Raw genomic sequence first — 21,680 nt, forward strand, 5'->3', positions numbered from 1 at the left:
ATTCCTGTTATGTCTTCCTGATTTGGTTTGTTATTTTATTTCTCATTACTAGATCTCACTGCTTACTTTTTAAGTTCACAGCTGTTGTCGATTACTTTTTATTACATTGTTAAGCAATTAGCTTTTGCATTAGTGAACAATAAACTACAACTAGACCAGGACCAGAGTTTATCTATCTGCTAGGCTTAAGAAAATGGGAGAACTCTCATGCGAGGGCAGAATGGTAAAAAGACACTCTCAAAGGTGATTCCATCTGCGGTGCATAAGATATTGATTCTTTGAAACCAGGTCAGTGTGTTCATTACGTTCATCCAGATTACCTGGACAGTCTAGTGAATCTGTGGCAAGCATAACTGCACAGGAAGCCTGTTCAAGGGCTGAAGTGATGTTAGTCAGGGCATCATTTTCAAAAGGAGTAACTGATATAAAAGTAGAGAAGATCCACCTGCAGTATGAAAAAAAAGGCAGAGGCAGCTTTAGCCAAGGAGAAAGTCTTTGAGGTGGGCATGGAGCAGGTAGCTGACAATGATGATGTTAGATTAAACTCAATACATCATTCAGCTGAAAGTACTAAGAAGTATGTTCAAGACCTGTTTACTTGTGTTTGTACCCTCCCACCAGTAGACACTGAAGGCTTAGACTAGTCAATCAAGACTCAAAAAGGGGGTGTGCGGGCTCCTGTTCCTCAGGATAACACCCTGCAATTGGAAATGAGACAGAACAGAGACGGCCAGAGAGGCTGCCAAAGATGACGACTTGTCTTACCTTGACACTGCATGAGGAATTAGTCCCATTTTGGAGAAACTCCCCTTTAGTCTACAGGAGAAATGGATATTACAGGGAACCAGATACAAACTAAAAAATGGAGTCAGCTTCCTACCCTTCTCCTTTTCTAGTTTCATCTGGGATGAAGCCAAGGTGCGAAAAGTCCCCAGCTTTATCATGACCACCTCTAGTTCAACACCACTTAAATCAGCAAAACCTATTAGAGGCCCTGTAACGGCGCACAAAACTGAAGTGGACAACACTGTCCAAAACGATGATTCTAAAGTGTCAGAAGATCCTAACAAGTAGTGCCCTCTACATCGGAAACCACACCCTCTCTGGAAGTGTAAAGGCTTCAGGGAGAAACCTCCAGAGGAGAGACGGGCCTTCCTTAAAAAGCACACCAGGTGAGGGACTGTCATGCTGTCATCCAGTGCTTTGAGTATGACAGCAACAAACACACTGTAGCTCTTCATGTTGGCTCACCTCCCTGGCCTGTAAAGAACTACACAGGTACTTCCTTACAGAATGGTGGGGTGGGAGATGAATCGTTTTCCTCTCTAGTTACTTTGCCTTGTACTGAGGTCTGTGTGGAAAACTCCATCAGTAAGTCATGTTCAAAGATCTGCCTCGTCAATTGTTAGCCAGAAGGCCACTGTGAGAAGAGGATGAGGATGTATGTCATCTTGGATGATCGGAGCAATAAGTCTCCAGCTAAATCATGTCGTTTCAACTTCTTCAACGTAACCAATGGCGCCTCACCTTATACACTTAAGACATGTGCAGGTGTGGTACAGACAGTTGGGTGAAGAGCAAGAGACTTTATTGTTGAACCTGTTGATGAAAAGACTTGTTTAGCTCTGCTCATGCTTACTGACTGTGACGAACTTCCAGACAACAGGAAGGAAATCCCCACTCCAGAAGCAGCGACTTTACCACCCTCACCTCAAGTCCTTAGCCAGCAAGATGCTGTCACTCAACATAAAGACTGCTCCCACTAGGAAGAGACATCACACAAGTACACAAGGTATTTGAGCAAAGTAATGGGCCTCCAAATGCTCCCCTTGCACAGAGGTTAGCACTTGGGTGGGTCATAGTAGCAGACATCTGCTTAGGGAGTGCACATAAACCCTCACCTGTAAACACCTTCAGAACTAGCATTCTTGAAAATGGGTGCCGCAGTCTCATGATTCCCTGCCTTAGTAGCATCCACGTCAAGGAGAGCTTTGGAAAGTCCTTACAGCCTCCCATGTCTCCCGTCTTGACCTCACATCAAGGAGGTTTGACAAGCAACACAGCAAGCATGGGCGAATCTGTCTTTGTCCATACAAAGAATGACAACAAACCATGGCCTTCAATGGATGACCTTACACGCATGCCCAAGAAACATCCTGAAGTGACTGCCCCACAACTCGAACTCTGCGCTGCTATCCAAGTGGTAGAAGTGGCAGGTGTGATCACTGATGAAATCAATGACCAACTTGATGCAGTGACATTGTACTCTGATTCCAAGGTGGTCTTTAGAAGCATCCATAATGAATCCAGAGGCTTCTATGTGTATATGAACAACAAGGTGCAGCACATATGTGAGATCAACTAATCCAGAGCAGCCGAAATTCAAACCTACTGATGAATCCCACAAGACCAATGTCAACCAGCGACCTAGCTCACGGCACATGGTTAACAGGACTCGCGTTCTTGTTTAGCTCAGCTGAGACAGAGGTCACTATTCTACAATTTGATCTGATTGACCCAGAATCAGATGTTGAGATCTGTCCACAGGTCACATGCCATGCTACTAACATCTCCAGCAACTGGTTAGACCCCAAATGCATTGAGAGGCTCTCAAGTTGGTGATCGCTGTCACATGATACAGCAAGGCTCATACATGTTGCTAAATAATTTGCACGAAAGAGCGACTGTAAGGGCTCACATATCTGCATTGGTCTCTGTTCCCCCTATGGCTTAGGTCAAGCCAGGACCTTCACCACCCACAATCCGCAACGTGATGTCTTTAGGAAGAAAACAAACAGTATAAATGGAAAAATAGACTGTCAGTAAATGATTGAATTGTGAACTTTGGTTACAAATCTGCAAAAACAAAGACAATATTTTAAGTTGTACAGGGTCTAGATTTGTTTTGGATTCTCTTTTGTATATTTGATACAATCAATCATAATAGATTTGATGTTGGGATGTGATTTGCATTTTTTTTAAACCAGTATGTTGAGTTGCCTCTGTCAGCTTATTGTAAACGTGATTTTCTGAAATGCTGTCAAATGTATAATGCCTTTGGTACACAATCCTCAGTTTAGAGGAAGTCCTGTCCAAGCCATTACATTATGGCTATTTTTTGGCATGGATTTTCAACAGCTGTTATAAACCATGGGTAGTGATTCCTCTTGAAGGATAGGATTTTACTCCTGTATTTCGAATCCAGTTGGTGGTCTTATTATTCTTTAATACTTGAACGTGCTATTCAGTGGATCAAGGCCATTGACTCTAATATGCTTAATGTTTTTTTCGTGAAAGCCTTGAGTTCAGTTGGTGGCAATTTTTAGAGATACCAAGCAGGGAGTGATAAGTCCTTCCTGATTTCCTTGGTTATTTTATTTCTAATTAATAGAGCTCTCTGCTTACTTGCAAGTTCACAGCTGTTGTTGATTTCTTATTATCACATTAAGCAATTAGTTTTCATCATCAGGTTGACCATTTTATATTGTTTGTACATTTCATTTATACACCAGTTAGAAGCACTTTGTTAGACGTCAAAGGAATTTTAATCAATATTTCAATCTACCTTTTGTAAGAACTCTGAGAAGTACCGTCTTTTTACAATATGCAAGGGGCTGAGTAATGCGTGGCGAACAATAGAACAACCTTCAAACTACAACTATGCTGAGACTGTAGTTTATCTATCCGCCTAGCTTAAGAATACAGGGAAACCCTCAAGTGTGGGCAGGATAGGTCCATATGTAATTCCTAGGTAGATAAGCTGGTAAAGAAAGCTTTCAGCACATTGGACTTCATAAATCAAAGTTCTGAGTACAGAAGTTGGGATGTTATGCTGAAGTTGTATAAGACGTTGGTGAGGTCTAATTTGGAGTATTGTGTGCAGTTCTGATCACCTACCTACAGGAAAAATATCAATAAAACTGAAAGAGTGCAGAAAAAATTTACAAGAATGTTGCCAGGACTTGAGGGCCAGAGTTATAAGGAAAGGTTGAATAGGTTAGGACTTTATTCCACAGAGCAGGGGTTCCCAACCTGGGTGTACAGACCCCATGCTTAATGGCATTCGTCCATCACACAAAAAAGGGTGGGAACCCCTGGTATAATGAGATGTGATTTAATAGAGGAACACGAAATTACAAGGGTTATAGATTATGTAAATGCAAGTAGGCTTTTTCTACTGCAAAACTAGAACTGGAGGTCTTGGGTTAAGAGTGAAAGGTGAAATATTTAAGGGGAACCTCATCAGAGGGTGGTGAGAGCGTAGAACAAGCTGGAGCAGATGTGGTGGATGCAGAGTTGATTTCAACATTTAAGAGAAGCTTAGATAGGTACACGGATAGGAGAGGTCTGGGTGCAGGTCGACGGGACTAGGCATGAACTATAGTTTGGCATGGACTAGATGGACTGTTTCTGTGCTGCAGCTCTCTATGACTCTAAGACTAATTAGTAAACATCTGATTAGCTTTAAAATGCTTCAATAGCAACTTTAAAAAAAATGAAGAAAAATGAGAGTCCTCAGCAAAGCCTGGCACTAGTACCTGCACAAAAATATATATTAGTTGTAATACTTTACTACATTTCTTTTATCAAAAATACAAAAAGGTATGATCACGTAGTACAGTGCCAGCTATAAGATTGGGGTTCGATTCCCACGTTGTATGTAAGGAGTTTGTATGTTCTCCCGTGACTGTGCGGGATTCCTCTGGATGCTCTGGTTTCCTCCCATATTCCAAAGACATAGGTCAGTGAGTTATATGCATGCTAACATTAGCGCCAGAAGTGTGGCGACACTTGCAGGCTGCCCAGCACGATCCTTGCTGATTTGATTTGATGGAAACGATTCATTTCACTGTATGTTTCGAAGTACATGTAAAAAATAAAACTAATCTTTATATTTTTATAAAAGTCCCAAACTAAACCAATGTCATTCTGAAGTGTGTTCTGTTTTCATTGTTTAACTAGATTTCATTTTTAAATCCCTTGATTTATTGGAAAGAGTTATATAAAAGGTAGCGGTTTTCTTACAGCGTATGTAGAGCGTGTCTCACTCACACACACACACACACACACACACACACACATACCTCAGAGAATTTAGTTTCCAGCTCTGAGTTGCGCTCCTCAACTTGTTTTAGTGTGCTCCGTATATGCTCATACATCCTCTGAGCATGTTCTGCTCTTTGCCGCTCATTTAGTTCCTTCATTTCCAACATGGTAATCTTCTTGGAGATTGACACAATTTCAGAGTTGGTAACTGCCTTAGATGCTTTATCCATGGCAGTAGCACCATCTAAAATAAAAACAAACATGGTAACAAAATGCTTCCAAACACAAAAATTCCACAGCAACATCTCTTCTGAACACACGTACCAACATACAATATGTAGAAGAGCAAATGATGGATCATAGCAACACTGTAGCCCCACTACTTTTTAAGTTCCAGTTCATCAGAATTACAATCTAACCATCAGTGGCATCAAATACTACTGGCACAACCAATGTTATTTCAATTCCTTAGAACATTTGGGCTCCATATTACCTCAAGCCTTGATGTACACATGCACACAAGAATCTATGCTTCCATATATTTTAGGTTATCCATGTTTGGAGGACCTGAGGCCACTGTTGAAACAGGGACTGGCAAAATATTAACTTGCTTCAAAGAGGAGGTGACACTTTTCTCATTTAATTACAGAATAATAACTATCGTTCGTCTTTCAAATTAATTTCAATCACCCAAGAAGCTTGAAAAGCAATTTTCTAATTTTCCCCAACAAAATACTCAAGTAATGTGCACAGAATGCTGGAGGTACTTGGGTCAGACAGCATCAGGTGACTGGAAATTCGAGCTTGAAATGAATAGACAGTTGATGCTTCAGGCCAAAACCCTTCATCAGAACTGGAAAAGAAGGGGGAAGAAGCCAGAATTTAAAGGTGGGGGATGTAGAAGGAGACCAAGCTGGCAGGTGATAGGTGGAAATGGTGAAGAGCTGAAGTTGTTCAAAGTTGAAAGTAATTTTACTTTCAAAGTACAGTTGAAGTCAGAAGTTTACATACACCTTAGCCAAATACATTTAAACTCAGTTTTTCATAATTCCTGACATTTAATCCTAGAAAACATTCCCTTTCTTAGGTCAGTTAGGACAGTGGTCCCCAACCACCGGGCCGCAAAGTATGTGCTACCGGGTCGCGAGGAAACGATATGATTTGGCGATATGAGTCAGTTGCACCTTTCCTCATTCCCTGTCACGCTCACTGTTGAGCTTGAACGCACGCGAGGTCATTACCCGTGCGTCATCCATGTCAGGGTGGGAAGGAGATCAACTCTCCGAGCTTGCAAATGACGGCGGGCTGAAAAGTATGTTTGACATAACATCTCTGCCGGCATCCTGGATCAAAGTCAAGGCTAAATATCCTGAGATAGCCATGAAAGCACTGAAAACGTTGCTTTTATTTCCAACATATCTCTGCAATGAATGCAACGAAAACTAAATTGCAGAATAGACTGGACATAAGGAACCCCCTTCGAGTATCGCTGTCTCCCATCACCCCTCGATAGGACTGTCTCGTTACAGGAAAACAAGCCCAGGGCTCCCACTGATTCAGCGATATTGGTGTGTTGCAATGATTTTATATGCTCAAACGGGGAAAATATGTGCTGTGTGTTTAATATCCAAACGTTACTTAAAACGTTATGATGCTGTTGACCTACTTATATAACCATATAACAATTACAGCACGGAAACAGGCCATCTCGGCCCTTCTAGTCCGTGCCGAACGCTACTCTCACCTAGTCCCACCGACCTGAACTCAGCCCATTCCTTTCCTGTCCATATACCTATCCAATTTTTCTTTAAATGATAATATCGAACCTGTCTCTACCACTTCTACTGGAAGTTCGATCAACACTTACTTCAAGCTTCCCTGTCCTCCCCCGAAAATTGACTTATCACTATATTCATGCGAGGAAAATATGCGGTGTGTGTTTAATATTAAATTCGTCAGATAAACCCTTTTAGAAACGAAGCTGAGTGTATTAGCCACTTATCACCTATATTCCGGTCGTGAATAACAATCCCCCTCCCCACCCCCGAACAGAATCGCCAAAAACGATTTGTAGAAAAAAAAAATCGGCACGTACACGCATGCGCACTGGTGCCCGCGCAAGGCTTCATGGTCATGGTAATCTTTCTCGGGGCAAACACAACGTATTTGACTGCTACTCTTGTCCGTTGGCAACCCTACCCCGCCCCCCACCCCGGGTCGGCCGGTCCGCAAGAATATTATCAATATGAAGCCGGTCCACAATGCAAGAAAGGTTGGGGACCCTTGGGTTAGGATCACTACTTTATTTTAAGAATGTGAAATGTCAGAATAATAGTAGAGAGAATGATTTATTTCAGCTTTTATTTCTTTCATCACTTTCCCCAGTGGGTCAGAAGTTTACATACTTGTGGAAGGCTACCCAAAACGTTTGACCCAAGTTAAACAATTTAAAGGCAATGCTACCAAATACTAACAAGGCGTATGTAAACTTCTGACCCACTGGGAAAGCGATGAAAGAAATAAAAGCTGAAATAAATCATTCTCTCTACTATTATTCTGACATTTCACATTCTTGAAATATAGTGATCCTAACTGACCTAAGACAAGGAATGTTTTCTAGGATTAAATGTCAGGAATTGCGAAAAACTGAGTTTAAATGTATATGGCTAAGGCGTATGTAAACTTCTGACTTCAACTGTACATATATGTCATATATACTAGCCTGAGATACATCATCTTGCAGGCATTCACAGTAAATAGAAAGAAACATAATAGTACCAATGAAAAAACACATACAGCAGAGATGGACAAACAACCAATGTGCAAAAGACAACAAACTGTGCAAATATAAAAAGAAAAGAAAAATAAATAAATAATACATATTGAGAATATGAGTAGTCGAGACCTTAAAAGTGAGTATATAGGTTGTGGAATTAGTTCACTGTTGGGGTGAGTGAAGTTATCCCCTCTGGTTCAAGAGCCTGATGGTTGACAGGTAATAATTGTTCCTGAACGGGGAGGGTCGAGGCCCCTGAGCCTCCTTCCTGAGAGCACGGCCTGGATAGTGGGGTTCCCTGATGATGTATGCTGCTTTCCTACGACAGTGCTCCTTGTAAATGTTCTCAGTGATGGGGAGGGCTTTACCTGTGATGGACTGGGCTGTATCCACTACTTTTTGTAGTTCCCCCCCCCCCCATTCAAGGGCATTGGTATTTCCATACTAGGCCATGATGCAACCAGTCAGGATACTCTGCACCGCACATGTACAGAAGTTTGTCAAAGTTTTCAATGACATGCTAAAGCTACTCAAGTTTCTAAGAAAGTAGAGGCAATGTTGTGCCTTCTCTGTAATAGCAGATACATGCTGGACCCAAGACAGATCCACTAAAAGATAATGCCAAAGAATTTAAAGTGGCTGACTCTCCACCTCTGATCCCCTGATGAGGGCTGACTCATGGACCTCTGGTTTCCTCCTCCTCTTGGCAGCAGTGAGAAGAGAACATGGCCTGGATGGTGGGGTTCCTTGATCATGAATGCGGCTTTGATGGAACAGTGCTCCATGTTGATGTGCTCATTGGTGGGGAGAGCTTTACTTGTGATGGACTGTGATGAAAGGAGGAATCTGATTGGACAGGACAGATGCAAAGGGTTAAAAAAAACTCATTGTCTTTCACTAACACTGTTCCCTAAGCTGCACAGGTGCACAGTCGTGCAGTAACTGAAATGCTCTGCGCACATAGACGTTGTTGCTGCCCAGCTAGAATAAAGACAGATGAGAAACAGTTTACGAAACATGAAATGTTTTCTTAGTTTTACTGTATTTCATTATACTCATCAATAAATAAGTACGTGATTTTTCAGTTCTCATTCTAAATATTCATGGTATGCATATTACAAAAAAAAATTTAAAGTGCTGCAGTTTTCAAGCTATGTAAAAATTTCCTGCTCACAACAATAGCTAGTCTGCACAGCTGTAAAAACAATTAGAGGGAACGTTGTTCCGTACATACAGATTAAACAACTTTCTGTTAAAATGAAGGACAGGGTGCACCGGTTATCACAATTTTATGCGACAGACTAGATGCCCCACTTGGCGTTTTCTTGACAGTAATTTGTCATTATATTTATCTTTGAATCACAGACATGGATATTGACATTCAATGGCAGAGTGGTCACAGAGAACCTCTGATCTCAATAAGACCAAGTTTGAGCTTTCAACCATTGTCAATGTTTTGGCGAGAAGAGCACGTCAGAGACAGTGTGCCATCAACAAATGTCAAGTTTGAAGCACATCTCCAGCCAGTGTTAATGCCACCCCTTATGAACATATCAGCAGCTCTTCACGATCAAGGACAACATATTTTTTATTAACTCATGTCTCTACTGCAGAGTAAGATGCCCAAGTCTATCAACCACTGGTTTTGTTTGCATGAAATTTACCGGCTGTGATGCAAAATCCAATCAAAGTTACATCGATGCCACCTTCCACATTACGCTTTCCAAGAAAATCATCACCACAGCTTCCCTAAAAAGTCAAATGCATCCTATCATAGAACACCCTTCGGCCCACTGTGTCTATGCCGATGATGATGCCAAATTGAACCTATTCTCAGTTCTGTACTTGTTCATGTTCCTGTCTAAATACCTCTTAGACACTGCTATTAAATCTGCTTCCACCACCTCCGCTGGCATTGCGTTTCAGCCACCTACCATTCTGAGTATAAAAACTTCCCATCATCAAACACCCCATCATCCAGATCATGCCCCCTTCTCACTGATGCCACCAGGAAGGAGGTACAGGAGCCTCAGACCACAACGTTCAGGAACAATTATTACTCCTCAACCATCAGACTCCTGAATGGCGTGGATAACTTCACTCACCCCAACAATGAAATGAATCCACAACCTACGGACTTACTTTCAAGGACTCTACAACACATGCTCTCAATATTTAAGCAACGCACATCAAAGTTGCTGGTGAACGCAGCAGGCCAGGCAGCATCTCTAGGAAGAGGTACAGTCGACGTTTCAGGCCGAGGCCCTTCGTCAGGACTAACTGAAGGAAGAGCTAGTAAGAGATTTGAAAGTGGGAGGGGGAGGGAGAGATCCAAAATGATAGGAGAAGACAGGAGGGGGAGGGATGGAGCCAAGAGCTGGACAGGTGATTGGCAAAAGGGATATGAGAGGATCGTGGGACAGGAGGCCCAGGGAGGAGGAAAAGGGGGAGGGGGGGAAAAAAGCCCAGAGGATGAGCAAGGGGTATAGTCAGAGGGACAGAGAGAGAAAAAGGAGAGTGAGAGAAAGAATGTGTGTATATAAATAACGGATGGGGTACAAGGGGGAGGTGGGGCATTAGCAGAAGTTAGAGAAGTCAATGTTCATGCTATCAGGTTGGAGGCTACCCAGATGGAATATAAGGTGTTATTCCTCCAACCTGAGTGTGGCTTCATCTTTACAGTAGAGGAGGCCGTGGATAGACATGTCAGAATGGGAATTGGATGTGGAATTAAAACGTGTGGCCACTGGGAGATCCTGCTTTCTCTGGCGGACAGAGCGTAGGTGTTCAGCAAAGTGATCTCCCAGTCTGTGTCGGGTCTCGCCAATATATAGAAGTCCACATCGGGAGCACTGGACGCGGTATATCACCCCAGCCGACTCACAGGTAAAGTGTCGCCTCACCTGGAAGGACTGTCTGGGGCCCTGAATGGTGGTAAGGGAGGAAGTGTAAGGGCATGTGTAGCACTTGTTCTGCTTACAAGGATAAGCGCCAGGAGGGAGATCAGTGGGGAGGGATGGGGGGGGGACGAATGGACAAGGGAGTCGCGTAGGGAGCGATCCCTGCAGAAAGCGGGGGGGAGGGGAGGGAAAGATGTGCTTAGTGGTGGGATCCCGTTGGAGGTGGCGGAAGTTACGGAGAATAATATGTTGGACCCGGAGGCTGGTGGGGTGGTAGGTGAGGACAAGGGGAACCCTATTCCTAGTGGGGTGGCGGGAGGATGGAGTGAGAGCAGATGTGTGTGAAATGGGGGAGATGCGTTTGAGAGCAGAGTTGATGGTGGAGGAAGGGAAGCCCCTTTCTTTAAAAAAGGAGGACATCTCCCTCGTCCTGGAAAGAAAAGCCTCATCCTGAGAGCAGATGCGGCGGAGATGGAGGAATTGCAAGACGGGGATGACATTTTTGCAAGAGACAGGGTGAGAAGAGGAATAGTCCAGATGGCTGTGAGAGTCAGTAGGCTTATAGTAGACATCAGTAGATAAGCTGTCTCCAGAGACAGAGACAGAAAGATCTAGAAAGGGGAGGGAGGTGTCGGAAATGGACCAGGTAAACTTGAGGGCAGGGTGAAAGTTGGAGGCAAAGTTAATAAAGTCAACGAGCTCAGCATGCATGCAGGAAGCAGCGCCAATGCAGTCGTTGATGTAGCGAAGAAAAAGTGGGGGACAGATACCAGAATAGGTTCGGAACATAGATTGTTCCACAAAGCCAACAAAAAGGCAGGCATAGCTCGGACCCATGCGGGTGCCCATAGCTACACCTGTAGTTTGGAGGAAGTGGGAGGAGCCAAAGGGGAAATTATTAAGAGTAAGGACTAATTCCGCTAGACGGAGCAGAGTGGTGGTAGAGAGGAACTGATTAGGTCTGGAATCCAAAAAGAAGCGGAGAGCTTTGAGACCTTCCTGATGGGAAATGGAAGTATATAGGGACTGGACATCCATGGTGAAAATAAAGTGGTGGGGGCCAGGGAACTTAAAATCATCGAAAAGTTTAAGAGCGTGAGAAGTGTCGGGAAGTGCGAGGTGTGGGAACTATAAGGTTGGTAGCAGTGGATGGGAGATCCCCTGAGCAGATAAAGTCGGTGATGGTGTGGGAGACAATGGCCTGGTGCTCCTTAGTGGGGTCACGATCGAGGGGTAAATAAGAGGAGGTATCCGCGAGTTGTCGCTGTGCTTCGGCAAGGTAGAGGTCAGTGCACCAGACTACAACAGCACCCCCTTATCAGCGGGTTTAATAGTAAGGTTAGGATTAGTGCGGAGGGAGTGGAGAGCAGAGCGTTCGGAAGGAGTAAGGTTGGAATGGGAACAAGGTGGTGTGGTGAAGTACTTCCGCTAATGCCCCACCTCCCCCTCGTACCCCATCCGTTATTCATATACACACATTCTTTCTCTCACTCTCCTTTTTCTCCCTCTGTCCCTCTGACTATACCCCTTGCCCATCCTCTGGGCTCCCCCCCCCCATCCTTTCCTTCTCCCTGGGCCTCCTGTCCCATGATCCTCTCATATCCCTTTTGCCAATCATCTGTCCAGCTCTTGGCTTCATCTCTCCCCTTCCTGTCTTCTCCTATCATTTTGGATCTCCCCCTCCCCCTCCCCCTCTCAAATCTCTTACTAGCTATTCCTTCAGTTAGACCTGATGAAGGGTCTCGGCCTGAAACGTTGACTGTACCTCTTCCTAGAGATGCTGCCTGGCCTGCTGCGTTCACCAGCAAATTTGATGTGTGTTGCTTGAATTTCCAGCATCTGCAGAATTCCTCGTGTTTGCATTCTCAATATTTAATATTATTATTATGTTTTTTCTTTTTTTGTACAGTATTAGCACAATTGTTTGTCTTCTGCACATTGGTTGCTTGACCATCTTTGTATGTAGTTTTTCATTGATTATATTGTGTTTCTTTGTATTTACTGTCAATGCCCGCAAGAAGATGGATATGGTGATATGTCTGTACTTTCATAATAAATTTACTTTGAACTTTGTCAAATCTCATTTAAATTTTTCCTCTGCACCTTGAAGCTATGATCACACTTTAGTGCCGTTACACCTTAAAGCTATTATGTTTAGAAAATCACTGCCCCTTCAGCTGAACTTCACTGCAACATTCTTAACATAGGGACTGCACGTTCTGGGAAGAAAACCCACCAAATGCATTTTGTGAAATATAATCTGTCCATTGGTCCATATCCCAAGAATGACTTCTAAAAATCATAATTAATGTCATGCAGAAAAATATTAAAGCAGAAACCATCTAATTAAACAGGATGCAATATTAGACTTACAGCGCAGGTACACAGTTCATTATTTTAAGTATTTTGGGTCAGTAACAATCACATGCCACTTGCCTAGTTTGTCCATCTGTTCCCAGGCTTGCTCCAGTGCGTGCAGCTTTTCCTTAGTAATTTCTAGCTCTTTATTTAAGGCATTAATCTGTTCATGTAACACAGCATTTTCACTCTTGAAGAAAAGAGAAGGCAATAGATTACAAGATGCCTCTATTTTACTTCCCAGACCCAGTTATAGCTCTCATCTGTTCCTATTAACCTCCTGGAGTGCTTAAACTATGTCTTAAAGATCATGACTGGAATCAAAAAAGAACGTTTCATTCAATTGGTTACATGCACAAAATCTTGGAGGTTCTCAACAGATCAGGCAGCATCTATGGAGAGGAATAAACAGTTGATGTTTTGGGCCATTTCAGTTCCTCCAGCACTTTATGTCTGATGCTCTGGATTCTCAGCATCTGCAGTATATAAACACAAGAGATTCTGCAAACACCTTATATTCCGTCTGGGTAGCCTCCAACCTGATGGCATGAACATCGACTTCTCTAACTTCCGCTAAGGCCCCACCTCCCCCTCGTACCCCATCTGTTACTTATTTTTATGCACACATTCTTTCTCTCACTCTCCTTTTTCTCCCTCTGTCCCTCTGAATATACCTCTTGCCCATCCTCTGGGTCTCCCCCCCCCCCTTGTCTTTCTTCCCGGACCTCCTGTCCCATGATCCTCTCGTATCCCCTTTTGCCTATCACCTGTCCAGCTCTTGGCTCCATCCCTCCCCCTCCTGTCTTCTCCTATCATTTTGGATCTCCCCCTCCCCCTCCAACTTTCAAATCCCTTACTCACTCTTCCTTCAGTTAGTCCTGACGAAGGGTCTCAGCCTGAAACGTCGACTGCACCTCTTCCTACAGATGCTGCCTGGCCTGCTGCGTTCACCAGCAACTTTGATGTGTGTTGCTTGAATTTCCAGCATCTGCAGAATTCCTGTTGTTTGCGTTTAGATTCTGCAAATGATGGAAATCCAGAGTAAACTAACATCTTATCTCACCTGGTGGAAATCCACAATGTCACCAAGAGTACATGAAGACTTCACACAGAAACCAAAAGCAAGGATAGAACTCTGGTCTCTGGAGCTATAAGACAGCCGCTCTGCTTGCTTACAACTGTAGAATACTCCTCCCTTTCCAGTCTTCATGAAGGGTCTCAGCTAGAAACATAAAATGTTTACTCCTTTCCATAGATGCTGCATGACCTGCTGAGTTCCTCCAGCTTTTGTGTCTGCAGTCTCTCTTGTTTATCATTTAATTGGTAATTGATTTATTATTGTCACACATACTGAGATACAGTGAAGAGCTTTTGCGTGTGTGCCATCCAGACAGACAATTCCAAACCCAAGTACGAAAGGGGAGAACAGAATGCAGAATATAGTGTTACAGTTACAGGGAAAACGTGCAGCGCAAGTAGTAGAATTTCCTGCAAGGGCCTTTATAGGGTCAAATGAGAGATAGAGTTTCTATCTACCTATCTATCTATCTATTTATCTTTTGCATTTCAACAGTTAAACTACTATTGCACATTGGTTGCCCATCTTTGTGCATAGTTTTTCATTGATTCTACCGTGCTTCTTTGTATCTACCATAAATGTCTGAAATAAACAAAATTTCAGTAGTATATGGTGACATATATGTACTTTGATAATAAATTTTCATTGAATTTTGAAAACATGAAAAATTAACACAATAAGTTATAAGAAAACAAGTGAAAGCTGAATGTATGCAGCAGATCAGGCAGCATTGGCAAAGAGAAACAGCGTTTATGTTTTGAGTCAATGACTTTTTGGCAGAACTGATTTAACACTTTCTACTTCTATTTTGGATTTTAAATATTTGTGGACTTTATCTTGTAACTACACTTAATGGTTTCCCTTTAATAGCCAAGCAATAAAGACGTAAATCTATCTCAAAGGATAAAATTAACCTGAGCAAAGCAGTCGCTCAATCATCTGCTTTTCATAAAAAAAAATTCCTACAAATTTAAAAGCAAAAGATGCCCTTTCCAAACACAGAAGGTGGAGAATCTGTGGAATTCATTGCCACAGATGGCCAGGGAAGCCAAGCCATTGGGTATATTTAAACTGGAGATAGGTAGATTCTTGATTAGGAATGGCATCAAAGGTTACAAGGAGAAGGCAGGAGAATGGGTTTGAGAAGGACAATAAATCAGCTATGATGCAATAGTGGAACAGACTCGATGGAATGAACAATCTGGTTTCCATATTGAAACCCTTATATATCTCACCGCACACAAAATGCTGGCAGGCAAGGCAGCATCAATGGAAAAAAAAGTACAGTCGATGTCTTGGGCCTGGATTATCAGACTCCCGCTTCTCCAGCCCTGTAATTCTTTCACCAATCAACTTCCCAGCTCTTTACTTCATCCCTCCCCTCTCAGGTTTCACTTATCACCTTGTGTTTCTCTCTCTCCCCTCCCCCCACCTTTTAAATCTTCTCCTTATCTTTTCTCCAGTCCTGCCAAAGGGTCATGGCCTGAAATGTTGACTGTACTTTTTCCCCCATAGATACTGCCTGGCTTGCTGAGTTCCTCCAGCATTTCATGTGCAATGCTTGGATTTCCAGCATCTGCAGATTTTCTCTTGTTTATATCTCACCACACACTGGTCCCTTTTACTCCGGAGAAAGAATGATGAAAACAATCACATTTGTTACGAGTGTAAGGGGGTTTCGATTTTTATGTTACTGCGGAGGCTAATTAAAATGGCGTCTTTGTTATGTTAATCTGGGGAATGCGGCTTTGTTGTGTTAAACACTGAGAAAGTTTGCGCTAACAATTTGTTTTTGCTTTAGAGTCTGATAAGAGAGTGCTATTAACCAATTGGGATAGTTGTTATGGTTTTGGTGTATTTGAAGATACTGTATGCGTGGAGTTTTGGGGCAGAAGGCGGGAGAGCGAGACAGAGGATGGACCAGGGGCTGTGAGTCCGCTAACGGGGTCGGAACCCGAGCGGGACGTTCGGCGAGGAGACGGAGACGGACTCGTGTGGAGCGTCTGGTCAACCACCGTTGTTGACCCCAGGCGGCCAGTCGAGGTGGTCCGAGGGGGTCGCAGGGTGAAGAAGAAGCTCTCGTATCCCCTTTTGCCAATCACCTGTCCAGCTCTTGGCTCCATCCCTCCCCCTCCTGTCTTCTCCTATCATTTTGGATTTTCCCCTCCCCCTCCCACTTTCAAATCCCTTACTCACTCTTCCTTCAGTTAGTCCTGACGAAGGGTCTTGGCCTGAAACGTCGACTGCACCTCTTCCTAGAGATGCTGCCTGGCCTGCTGCGTTCACCAGCAACTTTGATGTGTGTTCCTTGAGCTCCAACGGTTTTGTGCACGAAGCGATTGAACTTTGATAAGTGTGGCCCTTTTATTTTCCTTTTATATTTTATTCTCTTTTAATTATATAGTTCCAGTAATATCTATAAACTGTAAATCATTTAATTGCATCTGGTGTATTGTCTGTTATTTGGGCGGGGTGGGGTACCTCACACAGCATCCACACAAACAAATTATCCAGTTTGGCGGGGCCGAGGCTGTTTCCCTAGACGACAGCGAGCCGAGCGACCCTGAGGGTGGCCAGGAGGGGCTACACAATAAAATACATTAAAGATTACTATTATTTGCTCACCTCCAAATGCTCAAGATTCGTAGTTTTCTGGACTAATAGGTTGTCTTTCTGCAACAGATCCCTATACTTAGCTGTGAGTTCATTATACTGCTTGTTAGCTCGCTCCAAATCAGCTAAGGGCACACTCTCATCCAAAGCTTTCTGCAAAGCAGCAATTTTAAAACTAGCCATTTCCTGTAAATAGATTAAACAATAAACAGATAAGGAAGATAATAAATTTACTTTGACTATAATTTGATAATACAATTTAAAATTAGACAGATGAGTGCATTAACAATATCTTAATACAGTTAGAAACTAATAATGAATGGTGCCTCATAGATCCAGTGACCAGGTTCACTCCTGACCTCTCGTGCTCTCTGTGTGGATTTTGCACTTTCTCCCTGGGACTGCAATTATTTTCCCGGTTGCTCCGGTATTCTCCCGTATCCGAAAGGTGTGTTGATTATTGTTAACTGGCCAATGTATAGCACGGAAGTATAGTGGTTAGCACAACACTTTACAGCACAGCGAAAGGGGTTCAATTCCGACCTCTGTCTGTAAGGAGTTTGTCCATTCTCCCCATGATTGTAGAGGTTCCTCTGGGTGCTCCAGTTTCTTCCCACATTCCAAAGACTTATGGTTTAGTTAGGGTTAGTAAGTTGTGAGCATGTTATGTTCCTGCTGGAAGCACGGCGGCACTTGCGTGTTTTTGACAAATAAAGCTAACCTTTAATCTTTAATTTGCCCATAGGGTGAGTGGTAGGAGGATCTGGTGTTCAAACACAAGATTGGGTTACAGGACACCACTGAAGCAACCATGGTAAGCGCAGGATAGGGAATGACATTTAAACACAAATGGTGCAAACGTGTATTGGAAACTATCAAAAGCTTTTCCTTAAAACTACTTTAGCTACATTTAATTTAGTTTAGTTTTTTTGGAGCTTAATGATTTGCATGTTTGATATAAGTGACACTGAGTTAGCACGTAGTCAATGCGCTAATGAAAGACCCCTAGCGACATTTTCATTTGGATTGTCAACATTTAATTATTTGTTCACAGGATGATGACGCTCATGTTTTTCATCCCATCCTAATTGTCTCTGACCAAGAACATAGAACAATACAAAACAGTACAGGCCCTTCAGCCCAGAATGTAGTGCTGACCTATCAATCAATCAAACCTTTTCAGGCATGTGCCTCTCAAAGTGTCTCCTAAATGCCACTAATATATCTACCTCTATCACACCCCTTAGTAACACATTCCATGCAGCTACCACTCTCTGCGTAAAATACCTCCACCTGACATCTTCACTGCGAAAGACATTAGCAGTGTGCCAGATGTTGAAGGGTGTGAGGGAAGAGAAGTGAGTGCAGCTACGCCTACGAGGAAAAGGTGCTCAAAAAGCTGAAACGCCCAAGGGTACACAATTCAGCTGGACCAGATGAACTGCACCCTAGGTTTCTGAAAGAGGTAGCAGTAGAGATTGTAGAGGCATTACTAATGATCTTTCAAAGATCATAGGACTCTGGCATGGTGCCAGAGGACTGGAAAATTGCAAATGTCACTCCACTCTTTAAGAAAGGAGGAAGGTAGCAGAAAGGAAATTATAGACCCGTTAGCCTGATCTCAGTGGTTGGAAAGGTGGTGGATCAAAAGTTGAGGATGAGGTTATGGAGTACTTGGTGACACAGAACAAGATAGTACAAAGTCAGCATGGCTTCCTTAAGGGAATATCTTGCTTGAAGAACCTGTTGGAATTAATATTTGAGGAGATTACAAGTAGGTTAGATAAAGGGGATGCAGTGGATGTTGTATATTTGGACTTTCAGAAGGCCTTTGACAAGGTGCCACACATGAGGCTGCTTACCAAGTCAAGGGCCCATAGTATTACGGGAAAGTTACTAACATGGTTAGAGCATTGGCTGATTGGTAGGAGACAGGGAGTGGGAATAAAAGGATCCTTTTCTAGTTGGTTGCCAGTGACTAGTGATGTTCCTGCAAGGTTTGATGTTGGGACTGTTTCTTTTTATGCTGTTATTATCAATAATTTAGATGATGTAATAGATGGCTTTGTTACCAAGTCTGCAGATGACACAAAGATTGATGGAGGGGCAGGTAGTATTGAGGCAACAGGTAGGCTGCAAAAGGACTTAGATTAGGCGAATGGGCAAGAAAGTGGCAAATGAAATACAATGTTGGAAAATGCATGGTCATGCACTTTGGTAGTAGAAATAAATGTGCAGATTATTTTCTAAAGTGGGAGTAAATCCAAAAATCTGAGATGCAAAGGGACTTGGAAGTTCTTCTGCAGAACACCCTAAATGTTACTTTACAGGTTGAGTCAGTGGTGAGAAAGGCAAATGCAATGTTAGCATTCATTTCAAGAGGTCTAGAATACAAGAGCAGGGATGTGATGCTGAAGCTTTATAAGGCACCGACTTGGTGTCAGCTTAAGAATTGTGACCAGTTTTGAGCTCCTCATCTAAGAAAAGATATACTGGCATTGGAGAGGGTTCAGAGATGATTCTGGAAATGAAAGGGTTATCATACCAGGAATGTTTGATAGCTCTGGGTCTGTACTTTCTGGAATTTAGAAGGATGAGAGTGGATTTCATTGAAACCTTTAGAATGTTGAAAGGCCTAGCCAGAGTAGATGTGGAAAGGATGCTTCCCATGGTGGGGGGGGCGGGGGGGGGGGGGGGAGGTCTAGGACAAACAGAAATGCGGAGAAATTCTTTCAGCCAGGGGGTGGTGCATTTGTGGAGCTTGTTAACACAGGCAACTGTGAAGGCCAGGTAGTTGGGTATATTTGAGGCAGAGATTAATAGGTTCTTGATTATAGGGAGAAGGCTAGGGCATGGAGCTGAGGAAGGGATAAAAGGATCAGCCTTGATTGAATGGTGGAGCAGACTCGATGGGCCAAATGGCCTAATTCAGCTCTTATGCTTATGGTCTTACACCTTCCTCCAATCTCAGGCTGTTTCTGCCCCGGGAACAAGTCTGCCTGTCTATTTGATCCATGCCACTTATCATCTTGTACACATCTATCAAGTTATCTTTCATTCTCTTTTGTTCCAAGTCAATTAAATGTCATACAGGTGGGGAAGGACAGCAGATTACATTTGCTACAGGACCAAATTGGTGGGGAAAATTCAGTAGTCTTCTGCTTATTGTTATTAGAACTGGATGTTTTTTTAAAATCCAAAATTTATTCAGTTACTTGAATTATGCCCTTACCACCGATCTCCCTCCTGGCACTTAACCTTCTAAGCGGAACAAGTGCTACACATGCCCTTACGCTTCCTCCCTCACTTCCATTCAGGGCCCCAAACAGTCCTTCCAGGTGAGGCGACACTTCACCTGTGAGTCGGCTGGGGTGATATACTGCGTCCGGTGCTCCCGATGTGGCTTTCTATACATTGGCGAGACTCGACGCAGACTGGGAGATCGTTTCGCTGAACACCTACGCTCTGTCCGCCAGAGAAAGCAGGATTTCCCAGTGGCCACACATTTTAATTCCATGTCCCATTCTGAAATGTCTATCCACGGCCTCCTCTACTGTAAAGATGAAGCCACACTCAGGTTGGAGGAACAACACCTTATATTCCGTCTGGGTAGCCTCCAACCTGATGAGATGAACACTGACTTCTCAAACTTCCGCTAATGCCCCACCTCCCCCTTTTACCCCATCCATTATTTATTTATATACATACACATTCTTTTTCTCTCTCTCCTTTTTCTCCCTCTGTCCCTCTCACTATACCCCTTGCCCATCCTCTGGGTTTTTCACCCCCTTCCCCCTTTTCCTTCTCCCTGGGCCTCCTGTCCCATGATCCTCTCATATCCCCTTTGCCAATCAACTGTCCAGCTCTTGGCTCCATCCCTCCCCTTCCTGTCTTCTCCTATCATTTCGGATCTCCCCCTCCCCCTCCCACTTTTAAATCTCTTACTAGCTCTTCTTTCACTTAGTCCTGACGAAGGGTCTTGGCCCGAAACATCGACTGTACCTCTTCCTAGAGATGCTGCCTGGCCTGCTGCATTCACCTGCAACTTTTATGTATGTTGCATCCAGTTAATATGGTGGGATTCAAACTCGTGGTTGGATCAACTGTCCAGAGTTCTGGCTACTAGCTCAGTATGTTAACCATAATGCCCCCATACTCATTACGAAATATTCTAAATCATCCTAAATGCTTAAGACATGATACAGGAGATAACCTTGCTGACTGGAGATAAAAAGATAAAATGCAATGACAGCAAATCATAAAAGGAGTAATTCTTCACTTAAACCAGGACAGTTATCTGCTTTAAATAAATTAAAATTATCCAGTAACCAGGAGATGGGCGTGGGGTGGGGTTACAATGACATTTTTTTTTAAATACTGTCACCTAACTGAATGATGGAGCACCTTCAAGCACAATCGTTTTCATGTCATATTCCTATGTTACAGAAAGATAGGTTGAATTTGCCAAGTTTTATTATAGCTGTATTTATGTGCTCATCTCACCTTGAAATAAAGAAAATTATATTTTCAGATATCACCTGTTTTTTGATTAGCTCCAACTTTAAGAAAATATAAGGCATCAACTCTGGTTTATTTCACTAGATGATGAGAATGTTACATTCCAAATTGACAAAGATATACTAATATACATTCAGTGGCCACTTTACTAAGTATATCGATACACTTGCTTGTTAATACAAATATCTAATTAGACAATCATGTGGCAGGAACTCTGCATAAAAGCATGCAGACACAGTCAAGAGGTTCAGTTGTTGTTCACATCAAACATCAGAATGGGGAAGAAATATCATCTAAGTGACTTTGACAGTGGAATGATTATTGGTGCTGGATGGGGTGGTTTGATTATCTAAGAAACTGCTGATCCGGGATTTTCAGGCACAATAGTCTC

General features: G+C 43.0%; 1 protein-coding gene across 2 annotated transcripts in view; it reads right to left on the reverse strand.

The window, feature by feature from the left end:
* cep290 (centrosomal protein 290) overlaps positions 1–21,680 on the reverse strand; it is a 171,445-nt gene that overhangs the window by 91,396 nt on the left and 58,369 nt on the right. For both annotated transcript variants that reach the window (XM_072268142.1, XM_072268143.1), the window contains 3 exons: positions 16,784–16,957; positions 13,159–13,270; positions 5,085–5,290 (listed from right to left, as the gene is read on the reverse strand). In XM_072268142.1, the coding sequence (XP_072124243.1) occupies positions 5,085–5,290; positions 13,159–13,270; positions 16,784–16,957 (492 nt within the window). The remainder of the gene's footprint in view (positions 1–5,084; positions 5,291–13,158; positions 13,271–16,783; positions 16,958–21,680) is intronic.

Source organism: Mobula birostris, chromosome 9, assembly GCF_030028105.1.
Source record: "Mobula birostris isolate sMobBir1 chromosome 9, sMobBir1.hap1, whole genome shotgun sequence".
In the NCBI taxonomy this organism is placed as follows: Eukaryota; Metazoa; Chordata; class Chondrichthyes; order Myliobatiformes; family Myliobatidae; genus Mobula; species Mobula birostris.